The sequence below is a fragment of the Ixodes scapularis genome, unplaced genomic scaffold (assembly GCF_016920785.2).
Source record: "Ixodes scapularis isolate PalLabHiFi unplaced genomic scaffold, ASM1692078v2 PGA_scaffold6__148_contigs__length_123643588, whole genome shotgun sequence".
NCBI classification, from domain to species: Eukaryota; Metazoa; Arthropoda; class Arachnida; order Ixodida; family Ixodidae; genus Ixodes; species Ixodes scapularis.
Window position 1 is genome coordinate 24833497 of NW_024609881.1, and position 24272 is coordinate 24857768.

The window sequence follows — 24272 nt, forward strand, 5'->3', positions numbered from 1 at the left end:
TTTTTTTTTTTTGGACCCCTATAATTTGGATTTGTTCGATATTTCGGACCTAAAGGGCGAAACCACGACCAATGTTTCAGACAGCTTGAAGTCCAAAAGTTTGATTATTCCGACAAAATCGTTGCGAGCGATCAGCGGAAAATACCATCGAGAAGCGGCCATTTGGACTTCTATGTTGGCTGCAAATGGATTGGCTTGGTTTGGCAGCGCTACTGGCACTACCCGAGTACTCCCGAGTCCTACCACTAGGCGACGCTATGCTAGCCCTTTTTTCTATTTAGTTGCACGCCATCATCATCATTATTATCATTTTGCTTTTCTCGTTTCTACGGTTGCCTAGTGCGTTTCTTCGCGTCGCCAGTCGCCATTTTACGCTCGTAGTTTTGCGCCCTTATCTCGTTCGCACAACGCTGGCTTGGACGTCATAGCCCCATCTGTTGTTCTGCCGCCGCAATGCATCATTAAGAAGCGCAGAAAGTACTCGACCATAACGCTAGAAAAGAAGGCAGCGATTCTCAAGCTAACAGAAAGTTGCCGAACGCAAATGGAGGCATAACCTGAAACAAGGCACTGTTTTCAGCTTTTTTAAGCCCGCTTGGAAGTAATAAAGGCAAGTTTTTCAATCTACTGATTTTTCGGACTGCTCCATTATTCGGATGTATTTTCGGCAGGGGCGGCGCCAGGATCTTCATAATGGGGGGGCAGTGGGGAGGCGAACCAAATTGGGGGGGGGGGGGGGGAGGGGGAGGGGCGGTGGCTTTGAGGTGCTGTCGCCCACGGGCTTATGCAAGATAGCTTATGCGGTGTGCTCATTGAAAAGGGAAATGCGAAGACACGAGGAGGGAGACAGGGGGGGAAGGGGGGGTATCACAGCAGGGACCTCTGCCCCCTGTGCTCAGCCTCACAACCAGGTTTTGCTTCCCCTTCTGAGACAGTCCGCAATTCCCCATGACCTCGACTTTAACTAAGCTCCCCTTCGTTCACGTCTCCGGTCTCCGCTGAAGATAAGCACCACAGAGCGGAATACGGAGAAAAGCCAGCAGGCGTCACAAAGGGAAGCTGCTTTTTCTAAAGCGCTTGATAGCTTACTCGCCCGCGGTTAGGGAGACATGAAGGCACCCTACGCGCGGTACGACTTCTAGTGGCTGGAAGTTAATAGAAAAAAAAAATAAAACGCATGAACGGCTCTAAAGTCTGGACACTCGTTGCACTGGGTCTTCAAGCCGATGTCGTAGGCAATTATTTGTGTACAAAGGTGCTTCATCTTGGGGCGGCAGAAGAAATTTTAGGGGGGGGCGCTTGCCACCCCTCGTATCCCCTTGGCGCCGTCCCTGCTTTTCGGTCCCTGTGAAGTCTGAATAATCGGTCGGCGACTGTACCTAAAATGCAGATATATTCTTGTCCAATTGCCACCAAAGGGGAGCAGCCTTTGGTGCCTACCGCGAGGAAGGTCTTGGATGCCATTGATGTAATACACCAAGTCGCTGGCTCCCAGGACGACGACAGCGCTCTAAACGCTTTGGTGTCCTTTGAGCACTATGCGCCGCCTTCGCTCGCGCGAAAGACAAAAGGCAAGCCTATAGACTTCTTTTCCACTAAATAAATGATGTGGTGAGTTTGCCCACATGAATTTTTAATTTTCGCTTCCTTTCCACGTGTCCTTTACTAGTTTTTACGCGAAAACTGCATGTAACGAAATCCTCCATATAACGAATTACTGGAAACTTTTATCAATTTCGTTATATCCAGGTTTAACTGTATTCCGAAGAACTGATTCCAGCGAACGCTTGAAGATCAGCCATCCGAGAGCCAAATGCATCATGGGAGAGGCGACGTCAACTGGCCCAGAGCGTGTAAAGCTAGCACAGTTAATGAGCTCCGCCACTTGGTGTCGTCAACGTGTTGCAACCTGGCTCTTTAAAGCCGCCCCTCCTCGCTCCCCGCAGGTACCGCACGAGTTGAATAGGCAGAGTTCAACAGGGCTCGCCCACACGCAGCTTGCCGCCGTACTTCCGCGGAGTGGCGCTGCTCTTAACCTCAGTGTGACGCAACGACATTCGATTTATTCCTTTTAAATAATGTTTTGGTGTCTTTTCGAGTGTGGCCAGAACGTGGTTCAAATGTAGGGAATAAAATAGGCGCTAAAATTTCGCTAGAGTATTCTTTTAAAACCACTAAAAAATGTGTAAGAAATAGTGTTGGATAATTTAGAATATAATTGGCCCTACTAAAATGCTGTTATTCTCATACGCCTTAAACCTTTATTTTAAAAAAAAAATGTTTTTTTTACCCTTTGGGGTTTGTTTTCCGGAAAATTCGAGGGGTCGTAAAACAAAATAGTTATTGCAAAAATATTTGGAAAAAGCACTTTTCTCATTACGAATAGCACATAATTTTTTAGACCAAATCTGTGAGGGTCGAATTTAGGCCTGGATAGTTTAGTGTGGAATGACCCTATGCAGGCCGAGAAACCGAGTTTAATTTTTTTTATCAAACCCGGTATAATGACAAATGTCACAAAATGCTGCAAGTGTACAGTGCCATCTCCGCCGCAGACTTCTCATCCAGCCACACAATCTTGCCAGCCATAACAAATGTCCAGGCTTGCCTCTCCATCTTTTTGTCATCAACACCACCCAATCAGTCAAGCTAACAAAGTTTTCTTTACATCAATTGTGTCACCTTAAACATATTTCAACTGCTCCAAACACAAAGTGAGGCGGGGGATAAAAATGTGTCGGTGCAAAGACTCAACATTTATTGTGGCTTCTACAAAAATATGAAAGCTTTAAATACAGTCCTGAGCACGCCATACAAAAACGGCATGGCCGACACAATCGAAGCAGCGGGAATGCGGGTCAACCGTTGCTAGTTGCGACGGTCCCCAAGCATTGCACCAAAAGGGTCGATGTGCACCCTACACAAGGGGCCCACATTAGCATCCCCAATGAACTCTGGGCTGATTGCCCACTTTATACTTGGGTCGAAGTAGCCAAACTGTTTGGATCCGCAGGAAGAACCAATCTCGTCTTGAAAGGTGGACAGAGAGACGCTATGAGTGTTAATGCAGCCTAACCATGCCACCAGATATGCAAAATATGAAGCATTGCCTCGAGGGTCGTCCAAGAATAATTTGCTCGTCACAAACCTCGAGAAGGTAGAAGCAGAAATGTAACTGATTCCCGAGTCTTGGAGCTGATGGTCGACAAAGGCTCTGAGGTGACCGACCACTGACCGCTACTTCTTCGCGAGGTTCAACAGACCTACCACGCCTACAATGGGCACAGCCTCCCTCCACCACGCTCGTGGAATCGCCAGCACGACTGGCTTTATGTTGGTTGGCCACGTGTAGCTAACAAAGTCGCCGCATCCGTTTTGCAGCTAACCTTCTCCCGTTCAGAAGTCAAAGAGGCCGTCAAGAAGTGACACCTATGTACTCCAATCACCACTAAGCCGACAGTGCAGTGGAAGCTGCGCATTCATTGGACCAGTCATACATCAATCTCTTGCCAGGTGATCATGCTCCTGCACTTCCCCACACGTAGAGAGCAGGCTCGGGCGATGAAAAGGAGGCTGCCAATTGGTCCGGCGTGCACGTAGCTTCCAATGCACTGTTGGCTTAGGGCTGAATGGAGCATAATGCAGTCAGCATCTCTTGCTGTCGTGAGAAAAAAGGACACCATGCGCCCGGGTACAGCCAGTCCGCATATGCTCCGTTTTATCTTGCAATGGACCACAGCTGACGCCAAGAGTCCTCTTAACCAAACCAGCGCTCCACGCGCACCGCGTGACTACGCTCTGCGGTGGGCCTCTTTAAACCATAAGGTCGGGTGACACTCTCCGGGCTCCGGATTGGCTCCAGTTGTTCTTAGCATCCGCTGCGGTCCATTGTTAGACGGAATGGAGTATAGCCGACCGCAGCCAGTTGCAGCAGGGCAACTGACCGTTAGGCAAAGTTCAATGGCCTCCTCGGATATCGAGGAAATTCGGGCGACACTGTCCCAGCTGTGGAACGGCCCTCGTTTTTCATGGCGTTTGCTGCGGTCCATCTATAGCCGACTGCAGCCAGTCGCGGTGGGACAACCCATTGCCGGGCAAAGTCTGATGGCCTCTTGAGACGTCCAGGGGAAGCCATCCGATCAGAAGGCGGTCCCCAGGTCGTCCGGCAGCGGGATGCCCCGCTTGCGGGCGCAGTCGAGCAGGGTCGTGTACTTGGAGCGCAGGTCGTCCACCTGCACCTCCAGAGCCCTGTTCTCGGTGCGCAGGCGGGAGATCTCCTGCACCACCACGGCACGCTCCCCCTCCAGGTCGTCCTTCTGCTCCAGGCGCTTGTTGCGGCAGCTGTCGCACGCGTGGGAAGCGGGTGTCAGGGCAACAACCTCGGCAAACCACACTTCTGCCAAGGTTCGATGCCCGGAACGTCTCTCCGACTGGTGTGTTTAGCGTCTTATTCTGCCCATAGATCCAAATTGGTCCCCAAGAGGCAATAAATGATGTCAAAGAAGCCGAAATGAAAGTTGCTCTCCAGCTTGACTGTCCATGCAAGCTTCGGCAGCCAGGAGTCGGGACCCCTTGGCAACAGCGACACTCGCGTTCGCTAGTACTTTTTGTGAGAAATTCTAGCACCAACTGCCAGGATTAGGACATCCGGCAACATGACATGCCGGCTCTTGCGACTTCACTTGTTGCCTCTTTGAGACCACTTCCGATCTACGGGCAGGACTGGACGTTAAACAGACTAGTCAAGACGCGTTCTGGGCACCCTAAAAAATGCAGCGTTCGTCTTCGCTCTGGAAAGCCGCAAAACTTCCGAGAGGCGAAGGTCCTATACTATGGTGCCCGAAACACAAGCTGTTCGTCAATGGTACTGTTAGTCGATATATAATGACATGCTAAAGTGATATGAACCCCTAAGACGCCACCTGAATCACACGGCAGTTTGATACTCTAGACCCATGCTCCAGATTAAAAAAAAACGGCGCAGGATGGCCAGAAAAACACCCTTTTCGTGTAAAGCTCTTCAAATTATGAGGCGCTGGAGAAAACCAGCCTTCTGCGTTAAGTCCTTATTTCGAAAACGTTTTGTTCGCGTTCCACCCATTGAAAGGCTTGCGGGAAGCACCTCGGCACACACCTCGTATCGCTGCATCGCAGTGTTCTTCCACAGCATAAAGGCCGTCTGCTTTCGTCGCCGTCACCATGGCAACGAACGCCCAATAACCATTTCGGACTGTACATGCATCACTGGGGAGCATGTTAATTCACGCCCCCCCCCCCCCACCCCGCCTGCGTTCACGCCACTTCACTGCGACAGTCTGCGGCTGCTCATTGCAAAACTTTGGCTAGCAGATGGCGTTCAGAAAATCGGCGTTCGTTGCTATGGTGACTGCAATGAAAGCAGACGGCCCTTATGCGGCGGAAGAACACTGCGGAGCATCGATACGAGGTGCCTGCTGACGCCCTTCCCGCATGCTTTTCAATGGGCGGAAGGCAAACAAAAAGTGTTTGAAATAAGGACTTAACGCAGAAGGCTGGTTTTTCCCAGCGCCTCATAATTTGACTAGCCTTACACGAAAAGCATGTCTTTAGACCGGAGTTCGGAGATGTTTTTTTTTACAACATGAGTCTAAAGTATCAATGTGCTAACCGCACCTCCTTACCTGGCATTGCGGAAACATGGTGAATAGTGCCGATAAATATAAATTAATTATTTAGTATTTACTCCGACTCGCGTAAGCTGCCGTGCCTCAGAAAGGTGAGTAGCCCATCACACGAAACCCCAAGGCACCGTATCTTTAGCCGTTGACTGACTAATGGTCAATTCGGGTGGTCGCCTCTCTCCTCTAACCTTGATTCAGCAAAGCGCCCCCTCCTCGCCACCAGACCTACTCAGGACCCTTTTCAGCCGATCACAACAGCTGGGTTGAGAGCGCTCTGACATTCTCAGACCAGTTACGGAAGTAAAACTTTTTGACATTGGAAATGCATTAAAAAAAAAATTTTTTTACAGCATACAGCAGACGAATGAGCAAAATTTATGCTTGCAACGTGATGAAAAAACGGTTGTGACATAAATTGTTCTTTGCATAAACAAAACAACAACAGCAGCATGCGAATTGATTTTTGCAGAACGAACGAAAGCCAATGTTTGGAAAGAGTTGTCAACTCATTGCGTTTTTGACAGGGAACACGCTGCAATAGCGGTCATGCATACGGCAGAACAGGCAAATATAAAATGATTATAAACCGCAGTTTTCGCACAACGGAATATTGTGCAAGCAGAATATAAGCACATATTGTCATGTGACACAATGCATTATATTTGGCTCTCCCTTTATTTTAAAACACAAACATTTGAACACACCCGAACCCGAAAATTTCCTGAAGTGACCACAAAACCTGGTAAAACAGCGGGGAGCTGTGCGAGCTGTTTCTTCGTCAGTAGGTTGAGCGGATTCACCGCCGTGAGATGAACGATCTCGTGAAAGCACTGGGAATACCAAATAAATCGGAATATAGGTCGAATATATTTTTCAAAATGGACCTGGAAAAGTCAACCCTCGTCTTATAGACCGACACATTGTTTACAAACAAGCTCGCATTTTGCGTGGGCACTGCGGGAGCGCAGAAACCAGATTCGCACAAGGTCAGCTTCTGCACGTGCGCCGTGGCGGCAACAGCGCCTCCGCAGAGGCGTGACGTCCGAGCCGCGTGTTGGTCTATATAACAGTCATTAACGGAAAAACAAAAATAATCTCGCAACACTGGGTGGCTGAAGCTGCCATCTTGTTTTTCTTTGCAATCGCCTAGCACTCGTCTACTTGTCACGACTCACTTTCACTTGTGCTCCTTGGCTGTTACATCTATCGTTGCCACTCCTGGAGCGATAATGAGCAGTTAGAAGACAGTTACGGTAGCCTTCAAGAAGAATGCAATCGCTTATGCAGGATCTACAGGAATCTTGCAGCGCAGCAAGAGTTCAGTGTATCGGAGAAGAGCATACGCTACTGGCGAGGCCAGGGACAAAAACTGGCAGCGGGCAGCAAGGCGAAGAAAACTTCATTTCGTGGAAAGACTGCGGTGTACCTTGAACTGGAAGCAAAGGTGACAAATTTCATTCGGAATCTGCGCGCCAGATCGCTACCTGTGACGTTGGGGCGAATCCGTACGAAAGCCACCAAGGTCACTCGTGCCTCTAAACTTTCGAGGGCACAATTCAAAGGGACCTTATCGTCCCTTTGAATTGCGTTAGTGAGCTTGTCGTCGGACGAAGGTTCTGAAGAATCTGAGCAGCACACTTCCAGTTTTATTGTGTGCGAAGCAATTAAATGAATGTGCCGTGTTTTCTCGTCCTTCCATATGCTTGGCCAAATTTGTTACCAAAGTAAAGTTGCATTTTCTTGCCATAAAACTTTTTCTCTTTTTGCAACTTGTAAATTAGGGGGTCGACCTATATTCCAGTTTTATGGTGATTCGCACGTCGACTATTCCTGTTACTGTCACAAACAAATGTCGTCCGTCCGTTGTAATCCTTGCACTATCGAATGCACAAGCACTTTGTACAACCAGATATCGATCACTGTCATGCCGCACCCCACACACCACCACAGACCACTGCCGGCCATCGTCAAAAACCCCACGTGATCTCCATTCAAGTACCACGTGACGAATGCGCCGCTCTGCACTCCAACAGCTACAGGCGGAGTGCTAGGGAACGCTCCGGGAGGGAGAGGCGCATTCTAAAAGAACCAGCCAATCAGGCCACCGCACTTTCTTTCCCGCATCCGATCTCACGTGCTCTGCAAAAAGCGCTCGAGAGCGCAAAGAAAGAACCACGCATATTCGCCATAAGAATGCAGTAGACACTCTACCTCCAGCATGAGCTCGCAGCCTTTAATAATGCTTTGGAATATGCAGAGCCAAAGCCCGGCAGAAAGCAAGGAGCGTGTGCCGAAGGCAGAGTCTCTATCGTATTTTAGCCCGTCACACAAACTATTAACTGTGCGTATAGTGGAAACTGCTAACTAATGTGAATGAACAAAAGAGCTAACATTCATTTTAACTCAAAGAGCCTCGGTGCCTCGGAAAGGCGAGCACCCTTTGCCATGATGATCCGAGGCACCGCAGCTAGGCCAAGCTCCAAAATTTACTCGATCCGACTCCGGAATAAAGGTTTTGTACTGTGACACTTCAAAACTTACTCGCGTTTACTCGACGACAAAAGAACTCGCGTTTCAGAAGCGGGTCGTTTACTCCGACGTAATTGCTCGCAAACTCAAAATCTGCTTCAGTGCCCCTTCAACATGTTAGAAAAAGTTGGAGACGATGTTGGTCCCAGACAGCAGCACATAAGGCTCTGCCACACTGAGGCAGCGGTTGGACAATTCTACCCGGCAAAACAAGGAAATCGTGTTGCCGGCGACCCCATCACATCGCAGCAACAACAACAGTCAGGCAATATGTTGCCGCCGCCCGGCCACCGTGTTGTCCGACAACCCTGTCATCACACCACGCCGATGGCGGGGACAACACGGGGAACTATCCACCAACTTGATTGTTTACCCTCGTTCGTGTGTGGCACAGAGTCGCTGGAAATGTGACTCTACAAAGTGCTAGTGCATTCGAAGAGCTGGAAATAACCACGAGACGACATCGACCAGTGAATATGATTAGAAAACTTAATACGCGGAGTATTTCACACCTTTTATTTTATCAAAATGTTCTTCATTCGCTGACAAAACAGATAGCCCTAACCAAAAAAAACCGCATGAAGCGTTTCTGTTCGGTTCTTTCTTTCATGCAGTTACTATTTCTACTGTAAAATTGAGTTAGCACCGGCAGTACCACAAAGCATCTTTTGTAACATGGTGTTGACCTGAACTGACAGTGCTTAAAAACTGTGACACCGACACGATCAGCCTTCATAACAATCGGTGGAATAAAAATTTTTCAACGCTGTCTATTTGTTTACCGCCTGCTAAGTGATCACTTCATTCTCCAAAAACATCCTGGGTATTTTTGGAACAAATCAGGTGTCTGGTAGCAGCTGTTTCCAAGTTCTAAGCATCAACAATCATGATCAGATTGGTCGTTTTTATGCTTCGATTTTTTAATCTTTGCTTTCCTGGATTATTTTTATTACACTTTATCAGGTGAGTAGACATGCCATCGTTTCACTAGCAGTAATGTGAGCTGGTCTCTCGGCAGTTCTAATTTCAATATCAGTTTGAACGTTCACGACCGCAGCTGTGACCATTTTGACAATCACTTTCCGTAATTACGCAGTAAAAAAAATTCATCAAATTATTTTAGCTGCATGCCAGCTTTAATTGTTGTAAATAATGTTTTAGAAGCCTTTATTCGAGTAAGACATTATTGATAAGGAACTAGCTCTGCCATCAAAGCTATTTCTGTTGTCGTGTTGCCGGCCCAATTTCACTCAGTCAGCAATCAGGGCAACACATGTTGTCCGACACAAGTTGCTGCTGTTTTCGTTGCTGAAAGCTGTCATATCGAGGCAACATTTTACTTGTTGCCCATGTTGTCCAGCTGTTGTCGCGATGTGACAGGTTTGTCGGACAACATGGGGAGCGAGCAACAAGTTGACCGACTGTTGGACAACGTGTTGCCTCAGTGTGACAGGGCCTTTAGGTGCCTGAAACACATCTCCAACTGATGCATCCAAAAGGAATTCCCTTGATTTTCATATAATGACATCACAGAAGTGTCATGTCGCCGGTGTCCATCCTGGCAGTGTCACAAGAGCGGTGGCGTATGTGGCAGACGCCTGTTCCGCTGCAGGTTGCTCTCTAGCTTGACAGTTCACGGAAGCTTCGGTAGCCAGGAGCCAAAGTTAGATTAGCTCAGTTACGGAACTGCTCATAGATGCTGCATGCACGAGCCGTACCCTCCCTCAGTCACCACGACTTGCCTGGTGTCGCTCGACGCGCCGCTGGACGGCTGCTTTGGTAACTGCAGTGTATTCTATGGGAATCGGGATATTTATGTGTCTAAGCACGGCGTCTAGATGGCGTTTCAGCTCTGCTCTGTACAGGCTCTATGGAACACACAGTTATGAAACAAAAATCTAGATGGTGCTTCGAATGACGGCAGGCGCATTGAAGTGAGTGAGGGGGGTACCCCCTTCCGTGGGAGTTCCACAACTGAGGTAATCTAGTAAGGTTGCCAGGAGCAACTTACCAGGAGCGGGGATGCCGTCGTCCCAAGGGGGGACGACGGCATCCCCGCTCGCATCTGCTCAAATGTTTTGCCGGCATTTTAGCACAAACCACCAGGACCACAACATCCGACGGCGTGACACTCCGGCTTTTTTGTGACGTCATTTGCTGCCACTTTGGGACCACCTTGGAGGTACGGGCAGAAAGGTTGCTAAGCACACCAGTCAGAGACGCAGACGGCGTGGTGGCACAGTGCCCCCCCTCCTCACCTGGCGGCGTATCCCCTGTTCTTGAGGGTCCTCCTGCGCTGCTTCATCTTGACGATCTCCGAGCGGGTGAGGCCCGAGGCCTTGAGCTGCCGGTTGAGGTCCCGCACCGTGAGCTGGACCAGCTGCTCGTCGCTGATGCTGATCTTGGAGCTGATGGCCAGCGGCAGGTCCTCCAGTATGTCCGGCGGACCGGCACCCCCCGGCATCCGCAGCTGCATCTAAGGCGCAGACGAGGGTTACTCGGCATGGGGGTGTAAAGACGAATAGAGTTTGTGTAACGACTTGAGAGCACGAGTTTGCAAACCTGTCAACCCCGAGGAACCGTATTTTCCGGTTGATACGCCATATTGTTGTAAAAGTTTCACCCCCTATATAGACGGTCATTTCCATGAAAGAGTGGATGTGCTGCATTTTCTGAACTATAGACTGCACCCGGTGTATAGTCCACAAGGGCAAATTTCGGCTGGTAAAAAAAGTTTTTCCTTAGATTGTCCGCACCCGGTTCATAGTCTGCACACACATCATCCCTCACCTGGCACATATTTTGAACGTAAACAATTGCACTACGCAGCATACCTTAAAAAATTACTGCTTTATTAGCGCACAAACCTTGCACCGTACAGAAATGACAGACTGGCAAGCTGCCATTCACGAAATTCGTTGCGGCTAGTCGTAATTAAGGATCTTAGAAAAAGCAATACGGTATGCACCTGGAGGTGGTGCATACCACGTAAAATTTTACTTTAAACATGGCATAAGCCACACCTTGGTATAAGTCACCATTATTTGCAAGGTTGGCGCAGAAAAACTGCAGCCGCGGAATTATGCCTCCGTGCTTTGGCGAGTCCTTGCACCCCTGGAAATGTTGGTACAGCCTACATCTAGCATAGTTAAAGGCGCACTGAAGTCGATTCTGAGATCGTCCTTTTGTGGTGACAACTCAATCTAGACGCTCTAAGCATCCCAATAAGCCCGAAATCACAATAGTGCATAGCTTTTCTCGTTAAAAGCGTCTTCAAAGATCGTGACACGCCCTTTTGGGGAAGAACTTCCGAGTTAAGTGGTCGACGAAGGGCGCTTGTCGGCGAGTTGCAAGCGATGGCTTTGCCCGTGGTGAAAAAGAGGAGTCTTATCCAAATTGTACCTATCAGACTCTTTTCAAAACGAGTTATAATAAAATCATGCGGAATCTGCGCGTATTGTAGGACTTTCATTGGTCCACACAGTGTGGTCCACGCAAAAAAGGAGTCCATGTGTTTTTCTCTTGCCCCGAGATGAATAGGCGGTTTTGTAATACAGGACTTGGTAAATGTGAGAACTAACACATTTGAAACAATATAAGGTCAAAAACTACTATTTCCAAAATTGATTTCAGTGCCCCTTTAAGGTTTATACTTAGGGGGGAAAAAAGGATGTAGGTCACACCATTGTATAAGACGCAACGAAACAAATTTGGTAAAAAGAATGTGACTTATACATTGGAAAATATGGTACTTTTATGACAAATGACGAACGTTTCAGTTTTGGTACAAAAAAGTAGTGCACAAGCTTACACTGCTTGTAAACAATAAAGCACATACTACTAATGTCTGTTATGCTACAGGCATGCACGAATGGGCAATTCACATCTGCTCAACTAGTGCTTAAACCGGAAAAACTCTTTAGTTTGGGGACGGTGAAGAAGAAGCCTGGGGAACCCATAAGGGTACTCTGGGGAACCTTTTTGTCCCTAGGAAGCCCGCTTGAGAAACCATGATCTGGAGGAAAAGGTCCACCATGTTCACCTGTATTTTGGCCACCTCTGAACAACATAGAAGCAAACACCAGTGGTTCCAGGGGGCTAGGCTGCAGGTGACACTTTGATAAGTGCAAACAAGACATCACTCGCAGGGTCACCACATGGTCTTATTTAGCCATGGTGAATGACGCCGACGAACTATTAATGTCGAGATGTTTCGGTGGTGCCATCTCACGGTTTTCATCCGTGACGTTACAACCCGATCTTGCCTCGCCATGATGGCAAGAGTCGTGATTCCGGCTACTTAAGGTGGGTTTGCACACTTGCTACCGCTTATGACTAAGTGCATTACGACCTCATGTGATATCCTACGACGAGCAGACAGACTGGCAAGCTGGAGCCACCTATGAGATAACCCTGGAACTGCATTTCTCTAGAGCGGAGGCTTTGCAGTCTTTGAGAGATCAAATAAAGTTTAGTGAACAATGTCAAATTTTTTCGAGCCAATAATGAAAAAAGTAATGCAAGCAAAAAAAAAATAAAGGAAATATATTACAACTGCGAGCATCCTACGGTTACCCGATGTGTTCCCTCATCGTAAGAGATCACAAGAAGTCGTAACACACATGGTCATAACCACTCGCAAGCGTGCAAACGAGCCTTCATCGTCACTTGCAAACGACAAGTTCTATACGTGGCTTGCACCGACGTAACATCAGCGGCCATTGTGAAGGACTTCGCTGCTGCACGCGTACATTCTGCAGTATATACTCTGTACCCCCACCACCCCTTCCCCCGAATTTTCTTTTCTCGGCAAGAACGAGTAGGAATGACCTTTGGTGCAGTGCAATGATGCCGCGTACGAGCCACACACTGTGTCACCGTCAAACTTGATCGCCTACAATGCTCTCATTTTCACCGAGAAAAGCAGGCTTAATCCCACTAAAGAAGTCAAAGTGGCCATTTGGCTAATCGCGGAAAGCCGACCAGAGCGGCGCTTTTCGTCGCGCACGTCGCCACAACTCTTTTAGAAGTGAAGCGTGCGCGACGAAAAGCGCCGCTCTGGTCGGCTTTCCGCGATTAGCCAAATGGCCACTTTGACTTCTTTAGTGGGATTAAGCCTGCTTTTCTCGGTGAAAATGAGAGCATTGTACCCACAGTACCCACAGTACTTGCGAGGTCATCTAGGCGTCGTTCTGATCGCCCCCCTCGCGCGAACAGAACTCCTCATATCACCTGGCGGGCTAACGATTGAGTGGTGTGTTTGTTTAGACGACGGGAAGGCTAGGCATCTCCAACGAGCGTCTGCCATCTCTACTGTAGGTCAAGTATTTCGCCAGTGCAGTACCAAAAAGTGACAGGTGATACACGACCTGCGAGCCGGTACGATGCTCCTCCAGATCGAAACGGGCAGGGGTGGGGATTAAACCCAGGATTTCTCGGCTCTGTAGCACGGGATTTCGCTCCGCGTGCTCCGAGCCCTCTGATGAACTGGGTAACTGGGAAGAAGCGGCGGAGGTAAGACAAAGCTTAACCAACGCAACTGGACCCTACATCCCATCCCATCCCATCCCATCCTCCCATCCCTCCCCCCCCCCCCCCCCCCCCCCCTCCCCCCAATCTACTTGGAAACCGCTTCCAATGTTTGCCGTGTTCAAACAACGCGGCGACGGCGTGGCGAGCTCCACGATATAAAAAGAACGCGTTTGGATCGCGCAGAAGAAAGGACCAAGTCGCCAATACCTGAGGGTCAAACGGCATCACGGATCAAAACTTGAAGCGAACAGACGGGGAAGCTACCTTGTCGATGCGTTTGAGGGCGTCCTTCGACTTCGTTTTGTGCGTTCGGCGCTTCATGCTTGATTCGTCCGGCTTGCTCGGGTGACGCGAACCTCCTGAAGCGGCGATTCTGCTGAGTCAGCAAGCTCTTTTACGATGCAAAACAAACCACTCAACCGGAGCAACCGACGAAAGCGATGGAACTCGCCATTTTGTTTCTTTCGAAGAAACCTAGGCTTGCTGTTGAGAGAAATATTACTGCTCACCACTATTCAGTAGCGCTTCTAACCTTAAATTAAAAATATAATATATTATTGTAATTATTGAAACATTAGTGCTTGGTATTACTAATATTACTGTATTTCAATAAAAAAAGTTGATTTTTTATTAGTGAAAAGTACATTAAATTGAGATTACTTGTTAATAATAAAAAATATTGGCTAGATGGCGAGAGCTACCGTCTAATCTACAGAATTGAACAATATAATTGTCTATTTAGTATTTAGTAAAATTGAAGAAAAAAGACGAGAGAGATTCGCGGTTTCGCGTGCGGCTGGTTCGCTGTTGCCGCGATTGCTGCGTTGCGACAGCTGACGCATTCGCTGGTTGGTTTGCACGTTGGTTTGGTTGACAGCCATGCCGGAGAAGCTAGCCGGCTACGAGTTCTGGAAGCGGACGCTGAAGAGCCCCCGCTACGTGGTGGCTCCGATGGTGGACCAGAGCGAGCTGGCCTGGCGACTGTTGGGCCGGCGACACGGCGCCCAGCTGTGCTACACGCCGATGCTGCACGCCAGCGTGTTCCTCAAGGACCCCAAGTACCGCAGGGACGCCCTGGCGTCGTGCGACGAGGACCAGCCGCTCGTCGTGCAGGTGATCGCGCCCGCTGCCCGCGTTCGCGGGGCTGCCACTGACGGGATGAAAACGTCAGGGTGTCCCTTTCACGCCAGGCCTCCCGCACCCGCTGGTTGCCTTCCGTCGTGCTTTTGGCTGCTGCGCGCACACTAGAAGCTAGCCAGACGCCGGAGCGCTGTCGATGGTAGCGGGCTCACGTTGTTGGCGGGACAACTGAAACTCCTTCCTGCCCTTTTTAGTTCTTACCATGTCAGTGATCTTCCGATACATGGCTCGCATGTGACGTCATTGTAGCATGCTGCTAATAGTTCCGAGTTGTTTGTTTGCTTTTAGAGAAAAAAAATTGTTGGCTCGAAGCGTATGCTTCGAAAGGTATGCGCTCAGCAGTAATGCTGCGACAATGGCAGCTGTAACTTCGGTGCAGGCCATGTGTTGCTGTCTTGGCCTTCGAGGTGTGTACCCAGGCAACTCAAATGTCATATGCAAAGCTACAAGACATCCATGGAACCTCCATGGAATGTAGGAAATTCCTGCCGGTGTTTCATATCTCCCTCGAGTACCTAGATCCGAGTTGCTCTCAGGATAACACATGTAGCGACGCTGGATGCCAGTAGGTTTTGAAACAAAGCCCCTAAAGGCGTCCCCAGAAGAAGAACATGTGCTCTGGCAGGGTTGACACGGGGTATACGTGCCTAAGACGCTCGCTGTCGATGGACAACCTGCGAATGGCAGGCTCACAAAATGACTTCATGTTTAATGTCGTATAGGGACGTTGACCTCCAGATGAACGTCAATATCGAGCTTGCGCTTGCACGGGCGGGCGAGGTCGCTCCAATCATAATAAAGTCTGTGTTGGGGTGCCAGTATTTTGACATCGTTATAGTGTCCCCCTCACAACTGATGCTGCTGAGATGCGCAATATTATCGTCGCATCCAGGGCACCAGTTCACAGTGATTTGCGTTTCTTTGCGTTATTTCCACGCACGCTAATCTCCTGTCTGACCTTAGAATCCAAGTTTGTATGAATGCACTTAAGCCAGTGTGTTCTTTTCTTTCTGACTATGCACTGGCAAGAGCCGCTAAATAGCCCATTTGGCTGGATGTGCAAAGGATGGTTTATGCATTTGTGTTTGTTTAATTATTTGAGGTACCTTTTTTTAGTGCCCAAAGGCATTACAGAAGGTGGAGGGTGGGGGGAGACATAATCAGAACGTTTCGAGGTTGTGATCAAGTGTGTTGCAACCTTTTGTGACTGCTTACTTCCCATCTGCCTATATTTCCTAATATTTTATGCAAAATGTTTTCACCATGGGCCTGTAACCCTTTTGACAATGTTAAAAGTAGCATTCCGTGTTTTCTGGGTTTTGTTTTTCAAAATCGAGGAGCTTTGTCGGGGTTTATTGTATTTTTGGGGGGAATCTGTGTTTGTTTTCAGTGTGGCATGAAATAAAATTTATTGGGGTTAATGTTATAAAGCGGCTGTATATAAATTGAACCGGGAAACCGTAACGCACCGCACCTGATAAACATCAACTACTTTGAACTCGTACGAAAACAGTTTATGGAAAGAATGCATTAGTAAGTTTGCAGAAACATAACTATACTTCCACATGATCTCAGCAGCATGCAATTAATACTTGAGCCTATGAAAGAAAATTATGTACATTGTGAACGATTTATTGGCCATGGGAGGGCGCTCCTTGCGACTCGGGAAGTGTGACCCAGAAAATGCTCGTTCTACGAATGGCAAGATAATCAAGGGAAGCTTTTGAGGAGACTGGTCATTCTATGCTTGTTTTTGCCTTGAGAATCGTAGTAAACAAATGTCCGGCTCATCGCAAAGCATTATTAATTTCCCCATTCATGTAGAGTAGCTGCATTTTAGATTGTATATATTTTATTTTATCAAGCCCTATTTGTTTTGAATGCCAAAAGCATCGCTTATTTATTTGGCAACCAAATCTTGTAGGAGCTTCGGATGGCATATGAACAATGCGCCAAGCTTTCTTTTTTTTTTTTTTTGAGGTAAAAGCGAGTATAGTCGGTGCTCTCCAGATGGTGCCTAGTGAAACTTCAGCATCAGGGACTTTATGCGGCGAATATTCTAGGAGTTAGTCTTCTAAAAATGGCGAGTCTGTAGAGCTGATGGCAGCCGAGAACGACACACTTCAGTATTTTTCTCCTGTTATTGGTTCCTGCTCTCTTCGTAAATCCACAGTTTGCACCTGGTGCCAGAAGCCCTTTCTCAAAAAGTGAAAAACTAGGCGGAAATCCCCCAAAACTGCGGATATCCCTGTTCAAAAACAGCTCCGATTAATTTTTTTTTTTTTTTTTTTCCTTGATTTTGAGAATACCACTTTGGGGGCTATATATTGGGGTTTGTCGATATTTAACACATAACCCTAGTTATAAACTACCAATAATTGTAGACAGTCAGTAGATTTGATCTACAAGTGCAGCAAAAGCTTGTTTGTTTATTTTTTAATTTGTTTATTTTGGGGGTGAAGAGAAACGGGGAAACCAGAAGATGTGTGGGTCTCCATTGATTGATAAGAGATGGTGCCAGCATGTTGCTGTGTTCCCTTGTAAGCAGTCGCTTGAGGTTGAGGCGCACTCAGTCATGGCCAAACGCAAACGTGCCGACCGGCACTGACTGGATTCCCGGCACGTGCAGTTCTGCGCCAACGACCCCGAGGTACTGGTCCAGGCATCGCGGCTGGTGGTGGGCCACTGCTGCGCGGTGGACCTAAACCTGGGCTGCCCCCAGGCCATCGCCCGGGCCGGACACTACGGGGCCTTCCTGCAGGACGACTGGGACCTGCTCGCACGCATTGGTGAGCCAAGCCGGGTTCGGAGCTCACTTCTTGCAACGTGCGCGATCGAGGAAGAATACGTTGCTCAAAACAATCATTGTCACTGATGCGATGAGAATAGAGTAGAAGGGGCTCAGTTGTCGTGCCTTCAAGGGGCACTGACACCCCAAAGGTCGTATTTTTTTGTTGTCTAAAACGATGCAAGTTGCAGTCATAAACACGCAAAACAAAACGCATCGCGAAAAAAAATTTTCTCGTGCGCGCGCGCGCCTTTTTATTTTTGTTGTTTGATTCTCCTGCCTTCGCCTCCTCGCTTCTTTTGATTCGTGACGTCAAGAATCATGAAATTTAGAAGCTTTGTAGGCGGCATCTCTATAACATTTAATAACGGCAATCCTAAAACATGTTTTTTAACGCAATTGCGAACGCACTACGACCCTTCTTTTTGAAATACCAAAAATCGGAAGTTCGTTGTGGTGCCGTCTCCTGGATTTGTATCCTCCAACGGAAAACAGGCGACACCACTCAAAACCGGTCCGCCGGGCGCTCGCTCCTTTCCTCCTCGGTGTGCTCATAGTGTGCTCATGGTCATTGAATATATATTAGGCAACAACATCAGGAAAGCTATCTTGTTTGTGGACTCCCAGAGTGCTATCCTCTCTCTCTGTTCCCTCAATGATTCTAAGAATCGGCTCGTGCAACAAGTACGGGTAGAGTTAAACCTGGCTTCCCAAATGGGATACAATATCAAGCTGTGCTGGGTACCAAGCCATGTGGGAATTTCAGGTAATGAGAAGGCAGATAGGCTGGCAGCGTCTGTTAAGGATGCTCTGGAAACACCCGTTCAGCTGCCTCAAGAAGATTTTAAACCAGTTCTTAAAAAAGCAATTCATAATGCCTGGCAGCAAGACTGGGACAAAGAAATAAATAATAAGCTAGTACATGTCATCAAACCACGTTTGGAGGTATGGGAGAGTTTGCACCATAGAGACCGTCACCATGAAGTTTTAATGTGTCGTTTGAGAATTGGACATTCACGTGTCACCCATCGACACCTTCTTTGTGGTGAGGACGCCCCAGTCTGTGAGCATTGCGGTGAATTGCTAACAATGCTGCATATTCTATGGCACTGCAAATTCTTTGATCAAGAACGTCGAACAAGTTTCCCTGCACTTTCTGGATACCTTCCATTTCATCCAGCCTTTTTACTGGGAGATCAACCTTTAGTTCCTTTTAGTCATATTTTAGATTTTCTTAAAAAAACTGGCTACCTGCACCAGTTATAGATCCTCTGCATAGTAATTCCTTCCTTTTACTATAGAGTCTTTTAACTATTCCTTTGGCGCAGCATGGCCTGTGTTGCTTTTGTGCCATTAAACACCTAATAATCAATCAACCTTTCCTCCTCGCTTTGGGTCGCCATGGCAACAGCAGGCAGTCGTGAAAAAAAGTGGACTCTCAGGACTCCGCAATATTTGACGTCAACGCACCGGCACGGAAGCGCGGGAACTTTGAATTCGGAATTTGGAAATTGTTTTTTTACTTCACAAATACTGAATTCCCAAATTTCAGATTTTAAGGTTAATGTCCTGGCATCGTTTTCAATCGTTCCGGATAATAAAAAAAAAATGATTTTGATGTGTCAGTGCCCCTTTCAGTGCGAGCTTCTTATCTTCGATGGGAGAGCGCCACGATGCACTGGCATGCACCGTTTGAGCGTGCGACACGACAGCTCTCAACGTGTTGAGCGCGCGTCACAAGAGCACTAATGGGGCCATTGGATGGGTTGTTCGTATAATCTCCGTAAATGTTTTCTTACTGAAGACGGCAGCAACACGTACGACGAAATTGTATGACACATTGAAAAGACTGCCAAATCCGACCTCTAAGATTCATCTCGGTGCTCAGTTTTGTCCAGGACCATCTTGTATGGATCATGTTGGCCACAATCTTTTTTGCCTTTCCTTGTCCTTGCTGTGACAGGGCTAGAAGATGGCACTGTTTGTTTGTAGTCAACATTGAAACCTGGTGATGGCCAGATTTCATTCTGGTTATGGGGTTTATATTTGGGTAATTTTCAATTTTTGCTTGGAATCGGCAGCAAATATCTCTTAAGGGGGGACACTACCTTGAATTGCACCTTTTTTTAAAAAAAATGCATATTCAGAACTGCAAAGTTTTGGCATGTATGGATAGCAAAGAACACTCTCACAAAGTCTTGTCAATGTGCATTTACAAACAATGTCAAAAATAATTATTCTTTATATGTTGGTGAGGGGTGCTGCACTGCTTAGCACTTGTCATCCACAAGTGAAAATAGCTGAAAGCAATGTCAGGAAGAAGTTTGAAGAAGACATCTACACTGGTGGAAAGAATTTTTGACATTTAAGACACAAAAATAAATTTTTAAAACTTGATCATGAAACTTCAATTGCATTTATCTCAGCTTCACTTTTTAGTGTCAAATATCAGTTCAGGGAAGCTATCATTTCATAATCAAATTATGCGTGCAGATATATTTTGGTTTCTCTATATTTAAATTTTCTGGAGAACACGACTGTGAACTTATTTTCTGCATTTTTATGCTCTTTTGTTATGAAAAGTTTATATTTCTTTTAAATCAAATGTATACCAAAAAAAACTTTTTTCCATATTTTTTTGTGAATAAATTTTTATAATTTTTGAAATTTCTTTTCATAGTCGTCTGAAGCAAGTATTCTGGTGTATGTTCCAACAAAAAAAACTGGCCATTTTCATTCCCCTTTCTAAACGATAGGTTTCCTCAGCAGATACACTTTTTTATTATGAACTTTTATGTAACTCATCGTGGGATAAATGTATAGGGTTGAAAATTTCCACAGCATCCTTGTCCAGTGCTATGAGTACACCCTGCAAATTTCATGCAAAAAAGACAGACGGTTCAAAAGTTAGCCTTTCGGAGTAGTGTTCCCCCTTAAGTAAAGCTTAAAAAATAAAATAATGTAAGACAAGATTAATATAGTTTTTTTTAATATGCAACATAGAGGCTCTCTTGACAACCCTTGCTTGAGCCGACAGAACACGGCCTCTCCCCGACACTTTCCACTATGTTGCGGCGCTCTCATCTCTCATGTTGCACGCATGCCTGTTGGCTGCAGGGGCTCTTGTGCCGTATGCTTTGGAGTTATACAGCCGTCTTCAATAACACCTCGGTGTCACGTGAGCTTGGAGCGAGAGTGGGCAGTTAAAGCAGGGTAAAAGGCAACTATTGGGTGCTGGAGACCATTCTTCCTAAAGAGGTGTACTCCCATTCTGTCAATAGCTGTGCAAAAAAACAAAAGGGAGGGGGGGGGGGAAGGAAGTGAGGTGTACTGAAAGGTGGTTAATCTCTGCCTCTGGACCCATTCCGCAAACTCTCTGGATGCAGTGCAGCGAGTGCACACGCAAGTGGACGTCCCCATCACTTGCAAGGTGCGCGTCTTCCCTGAGGTGGAGAAAACTGTCCGTTACGCCCAGATGCTCGAGGCAGCGGGATGCCAGGTAAATCTTCCCCAGGGACTCTGGTTGCGTTTTAAATGTTGCTCGAGTAGATCCAAGTTACCCTGTTTATACAAGGACTGTTTTCTTTTTTTCCTTCTTTTTTTTTTTCAACGTTTAATGTATTAGATAAAAAACCAGGAGCAGTGAAAAATGTTTTAATATACTCAAAAGGTAGGTACATAATGTAGATATTGTATTTTCTGGATTATGATCCTCAAACTATGCGTGTCTGAAAGTCGAAATTTCGTGCTTTGCAGACTATACGAGGATGTGTTTTTCTGGATCGTTCATTATGTCTATACCCTGTTGCACACTAAAGAAGCTCCCCCCACAAAGTCCTCCACTTTTTCCCCTTAGCATAGCGAGTATTGGAGAGCTGGCGAGCCTTTCCTCGTCTCGTCTCTCCTCCTCTCCGGCGTTACCTTGAAAACCAAAAAATTGAAAAGCTCTATTTTTGAAAAATTTATTTTTTGGGCTGCACAGTTTATGAACTACCTCCTCTGTAACTATCCGTACCTAATTTGCTCAGAAAATATCTTTAAGGGGGCGGTGCAACGACATTCAATTAAAATATTTTTCACTTTACACGAGTTCACTGGCACTAGTGGGACCCAAGTATTCTTGTTTGCAACACTATTGACCAAGAAACTTCTTTTTTGCGGTGTAATTTCAAGAATTAAAGAGCGGTTTCTTTCGGTCTTTCCTCCTTAAAACTTGATGACGTAGCTTGGGGGATTGCAGTGTCGACATAGCCCCCCAGGGAAGATATTTGAATGCGGCTCACAGATTGAACCCGAGCCTTACGTGAGCATTTAATTTTGGCTCGTGATAATCGATAGCTCGACCAGCATCCTGGTAGCGGCCCATGTCCAATCGCAGCAAGCACGACAGTAGCCAAACCCTAAAAACGTCTGGAATTCAGCATGTGTCCTGTGCTTTGCCAACCTCAGCGCCTAGCTACGATCAACTTGGCGGCATATAATCAGCTCCAGATCACGTGGCCGCTTGTTCTGGCTGCAAGTGTAAAAAAAAAAAACGCTGCTCGTTTTTTTTTTTTTTTTTTTTTCTGTGATGTTTATTGCATGGGGAGAAAAACAAACGTGTTTAATTGGTCATAAACATCAGGGATTTGTTCTAAGCGGTATTTGCGCAAAGCACAAAATTTGTTGCATTGTCCCTTTAAGAAAATATTTACAAGGTCTCGGCGGCTTCGGCTAATCACGAAGCCGTGATTGGCCGAAGAGCGTGCTCAAAGGAACGGGCGACTACCATTGACCGCGACGCTTGTTCTCCTTCCGTTGCCATCACTACCGCACCTCTGCGAGCTCGCATCATCTGCTATAGCTGCTTGCTTGCTCTTTCACTTTGTCAAGTCCGCTTCGCTTTTTGAAATTTTTGCCGTTGTTTACAGCAGTTCTTTTTTATTTTGTAGTTTTGCATACTTTGCCTTCATGTTTTGTTTTGTGGCCGCACGCGATGCAGAAAATGAAGTGTGAGACGGTGCATGCGTTCAATGCATGGAAGTGGTCCATGAAAGTTTCTTTGCATCGCAACCATCGGAAGCAGCATCGCGTTGCTACTTACGGCTGTTATGCTTCTATGCCTTTGGCAGTCGACATCTAGAAAAGACAGAAAAGCGGAACAAGAAGAGAGGGCGCAAAAGCACTTCCTGCTACTTCGTGCAGAGTAAAGCCGTTTCACGTGATGCGATCCTGCTTGAGATTCTTCTGATTTTCAGTTGCAACATCTGCTTGAGAGAAGACAAATGAATAAAAGTTGTGGACGGTGGCTTATGTGCATGCGTGTTGTGTCCACAGTATTTTTTTTTTATTTTGTTTTTAGAGAACTTTGAGAGGGCATGACAATCTTCCTTTTCTTCAAGATTTTGTTAAAACTATGTAATGCACAAATGAAATTTGATGGATGAGGATATGACCAACAACAAAATTGAATGTTGTGCTAAATTTTTTTCTGCAAATGAATTAATAAAAAAAGGCTCTGTCATGCCCTGGATTGCCTTTCCAGGAATGGTTATAACAAATTTCACATTCTCACTATGTTTCGCAAATTCTCTAGGCCAGGGACAAAAAAATATTAAATTGAGAATTAGTCGGCACAGCATTATGAAACTTAGCAGTCGTTTTTATATATGTGCTGTGAATGTACCCTGAAAATTTCATGCAGATAGCTCTAAAAATAAAAGAAAACTAAGTTCAGTGCCCACTCCTCCCTTAACCTACAACAGGGTATAGATGTAAGACCGTCAATGGTCACAGACGTGTACTACGCATGAAGGAAACCGCTTCAAGTTTTGGGGAGGACGACCAGACGTTCATGATGACTCGAGGTCGGGGAAGAACGTCTGCGCCGACGGCAATCTTGTTGAATGCAGGATGGAATGACCGAGAACCTAGACAGTAAGCTTCTTTGAGGGGGGTCTGCCCTACGGTGTGAAAAGTTGCTAAATTTCTGCAGTGCTTACGCAGAGGAATGACAACAATAGGTATCTAACTCACGTATATTGAAACATTTTTTATCGCTCTCTTTATTTTAATTCGGTTCGTCGCGGGCCGAGCACTAAATAGCACTCTTGTTGCCGTTTTCAAATGCCAATGTGCAAAACCTTTACTCTAGAGTGAGATTGACTGAATTCTGGCACGTGGTTGTCAGTGCCCTACCGAAAGTGTGACTGACCCGGTTCTTGACTCGCCCCAGGTGCTGACCGTCCACGGACGGACGCGGGAGCAGAAGGGGCCCCACACGGGACTGGCCAGCTGGGAGCACATCCGTGCCGTCAAGTGAGCTCTCCCGCGACGGCGTCCGACCTCGGCGTCGTTGCCGAGGGTCGGGCCACATCGTTCTTGCGTCTTTATTCTGGAGGAGCGAACCAAGAAGCGAGGTTTTCTCGTTCAAATTGCGAGGCCCTAGAAGGCCGGCTCGATGTTTGCGACTTTGGCAACTCGAAAGACGTCAGTTTGTGGCGCTCGACTGCTGGAGAACGACTCGCAACCTCTTTTCGCCAGTGCCCCGAATCCATGGCCACACTGCTCTTACGCGATACAAAAGACGAAGCGTTTGCTGCAGTTGCAATGACATCTGCTGACGCGCCTCAAGCACATTCACA

At 46.9% G+C, this 24272-nt stretch overlaps 2 protein-coding genes across 2 annotated transcripts in view; one reads left to right on the top strand and one right to left on the bottom strand.

Moving 5' to 3' along the window:
- Positions 1-2727: 2727 nt before the first annotated feature.
- On the bottom strand, positions 2728-14196 carry LOC8052551 (transcription factor MafK). The gene is made up of 3 exons (XM_002435756.4): positions 13986-14196; positions 10448-10665; positions 2728-4341 (listed from the first exon to the last, which is right to left on the bottom strand). Exons 1-3 carry the CDS (start codon positions 14040-14042, stop codon positions 4140-4142), a joined length of 477 nt encoding a protein of 158 aa, XP_002435801.1. The 5' UTR covers positions 14043-14196; the 3' UTR covers positions 2728-4139.
- Positions 14197-14493: 297 nt separating this feature from the next.
- The window catches only part of LOC8052550 (tRNA-dihydrouridine(16/17) synthase [NAD(P)(+)]-like), a 30185-nt gene continuing 20406 nt past the window's right edge, over positions 14494-24272 (top strand). The window contains exons 1-4 of the mRNA XM_029967346.4: positions 14494-14834; positions 17491-17650; positions 21036-21148; positions 23864-23946. Coding sequence (XP_029823206.2) covers positions 14601-14834; positions 17491-17650; positions 21036-21148; positions 23864-23946 — 590 coding nt within the window. The 5' untranslated portion in view covers positions 14494-14600. The remainder of the gene's footprint in view (positions 14835-17490; positions 17651-21035; positions 21149-23863; positions 23947-24272) is intronic.

Coding starts and splice junctions, on each gene's coding strand:
- LOC8052551 (XM_002435756.4), bottom strand. CDS start 14,042: ATGAAGCGCCGAACGCACAAAACGAAGTCGAAGGACGCCCTCAAACGC. Junction 10,666..13,985: donor CCCTCAAACGCATCGACAAG/GTAGCTTCCCCG, acceptor TCTGCGCCTTAG/ATGCAGCTGCGGATGCCGGG. Junction 4,342..10,447: donor AACAGGGGATACGCCGCCAG/GTGAGGAGGGGG, acceptor CGCGTGCGACAG/CTGCCGCAACAAGCGCCTGG.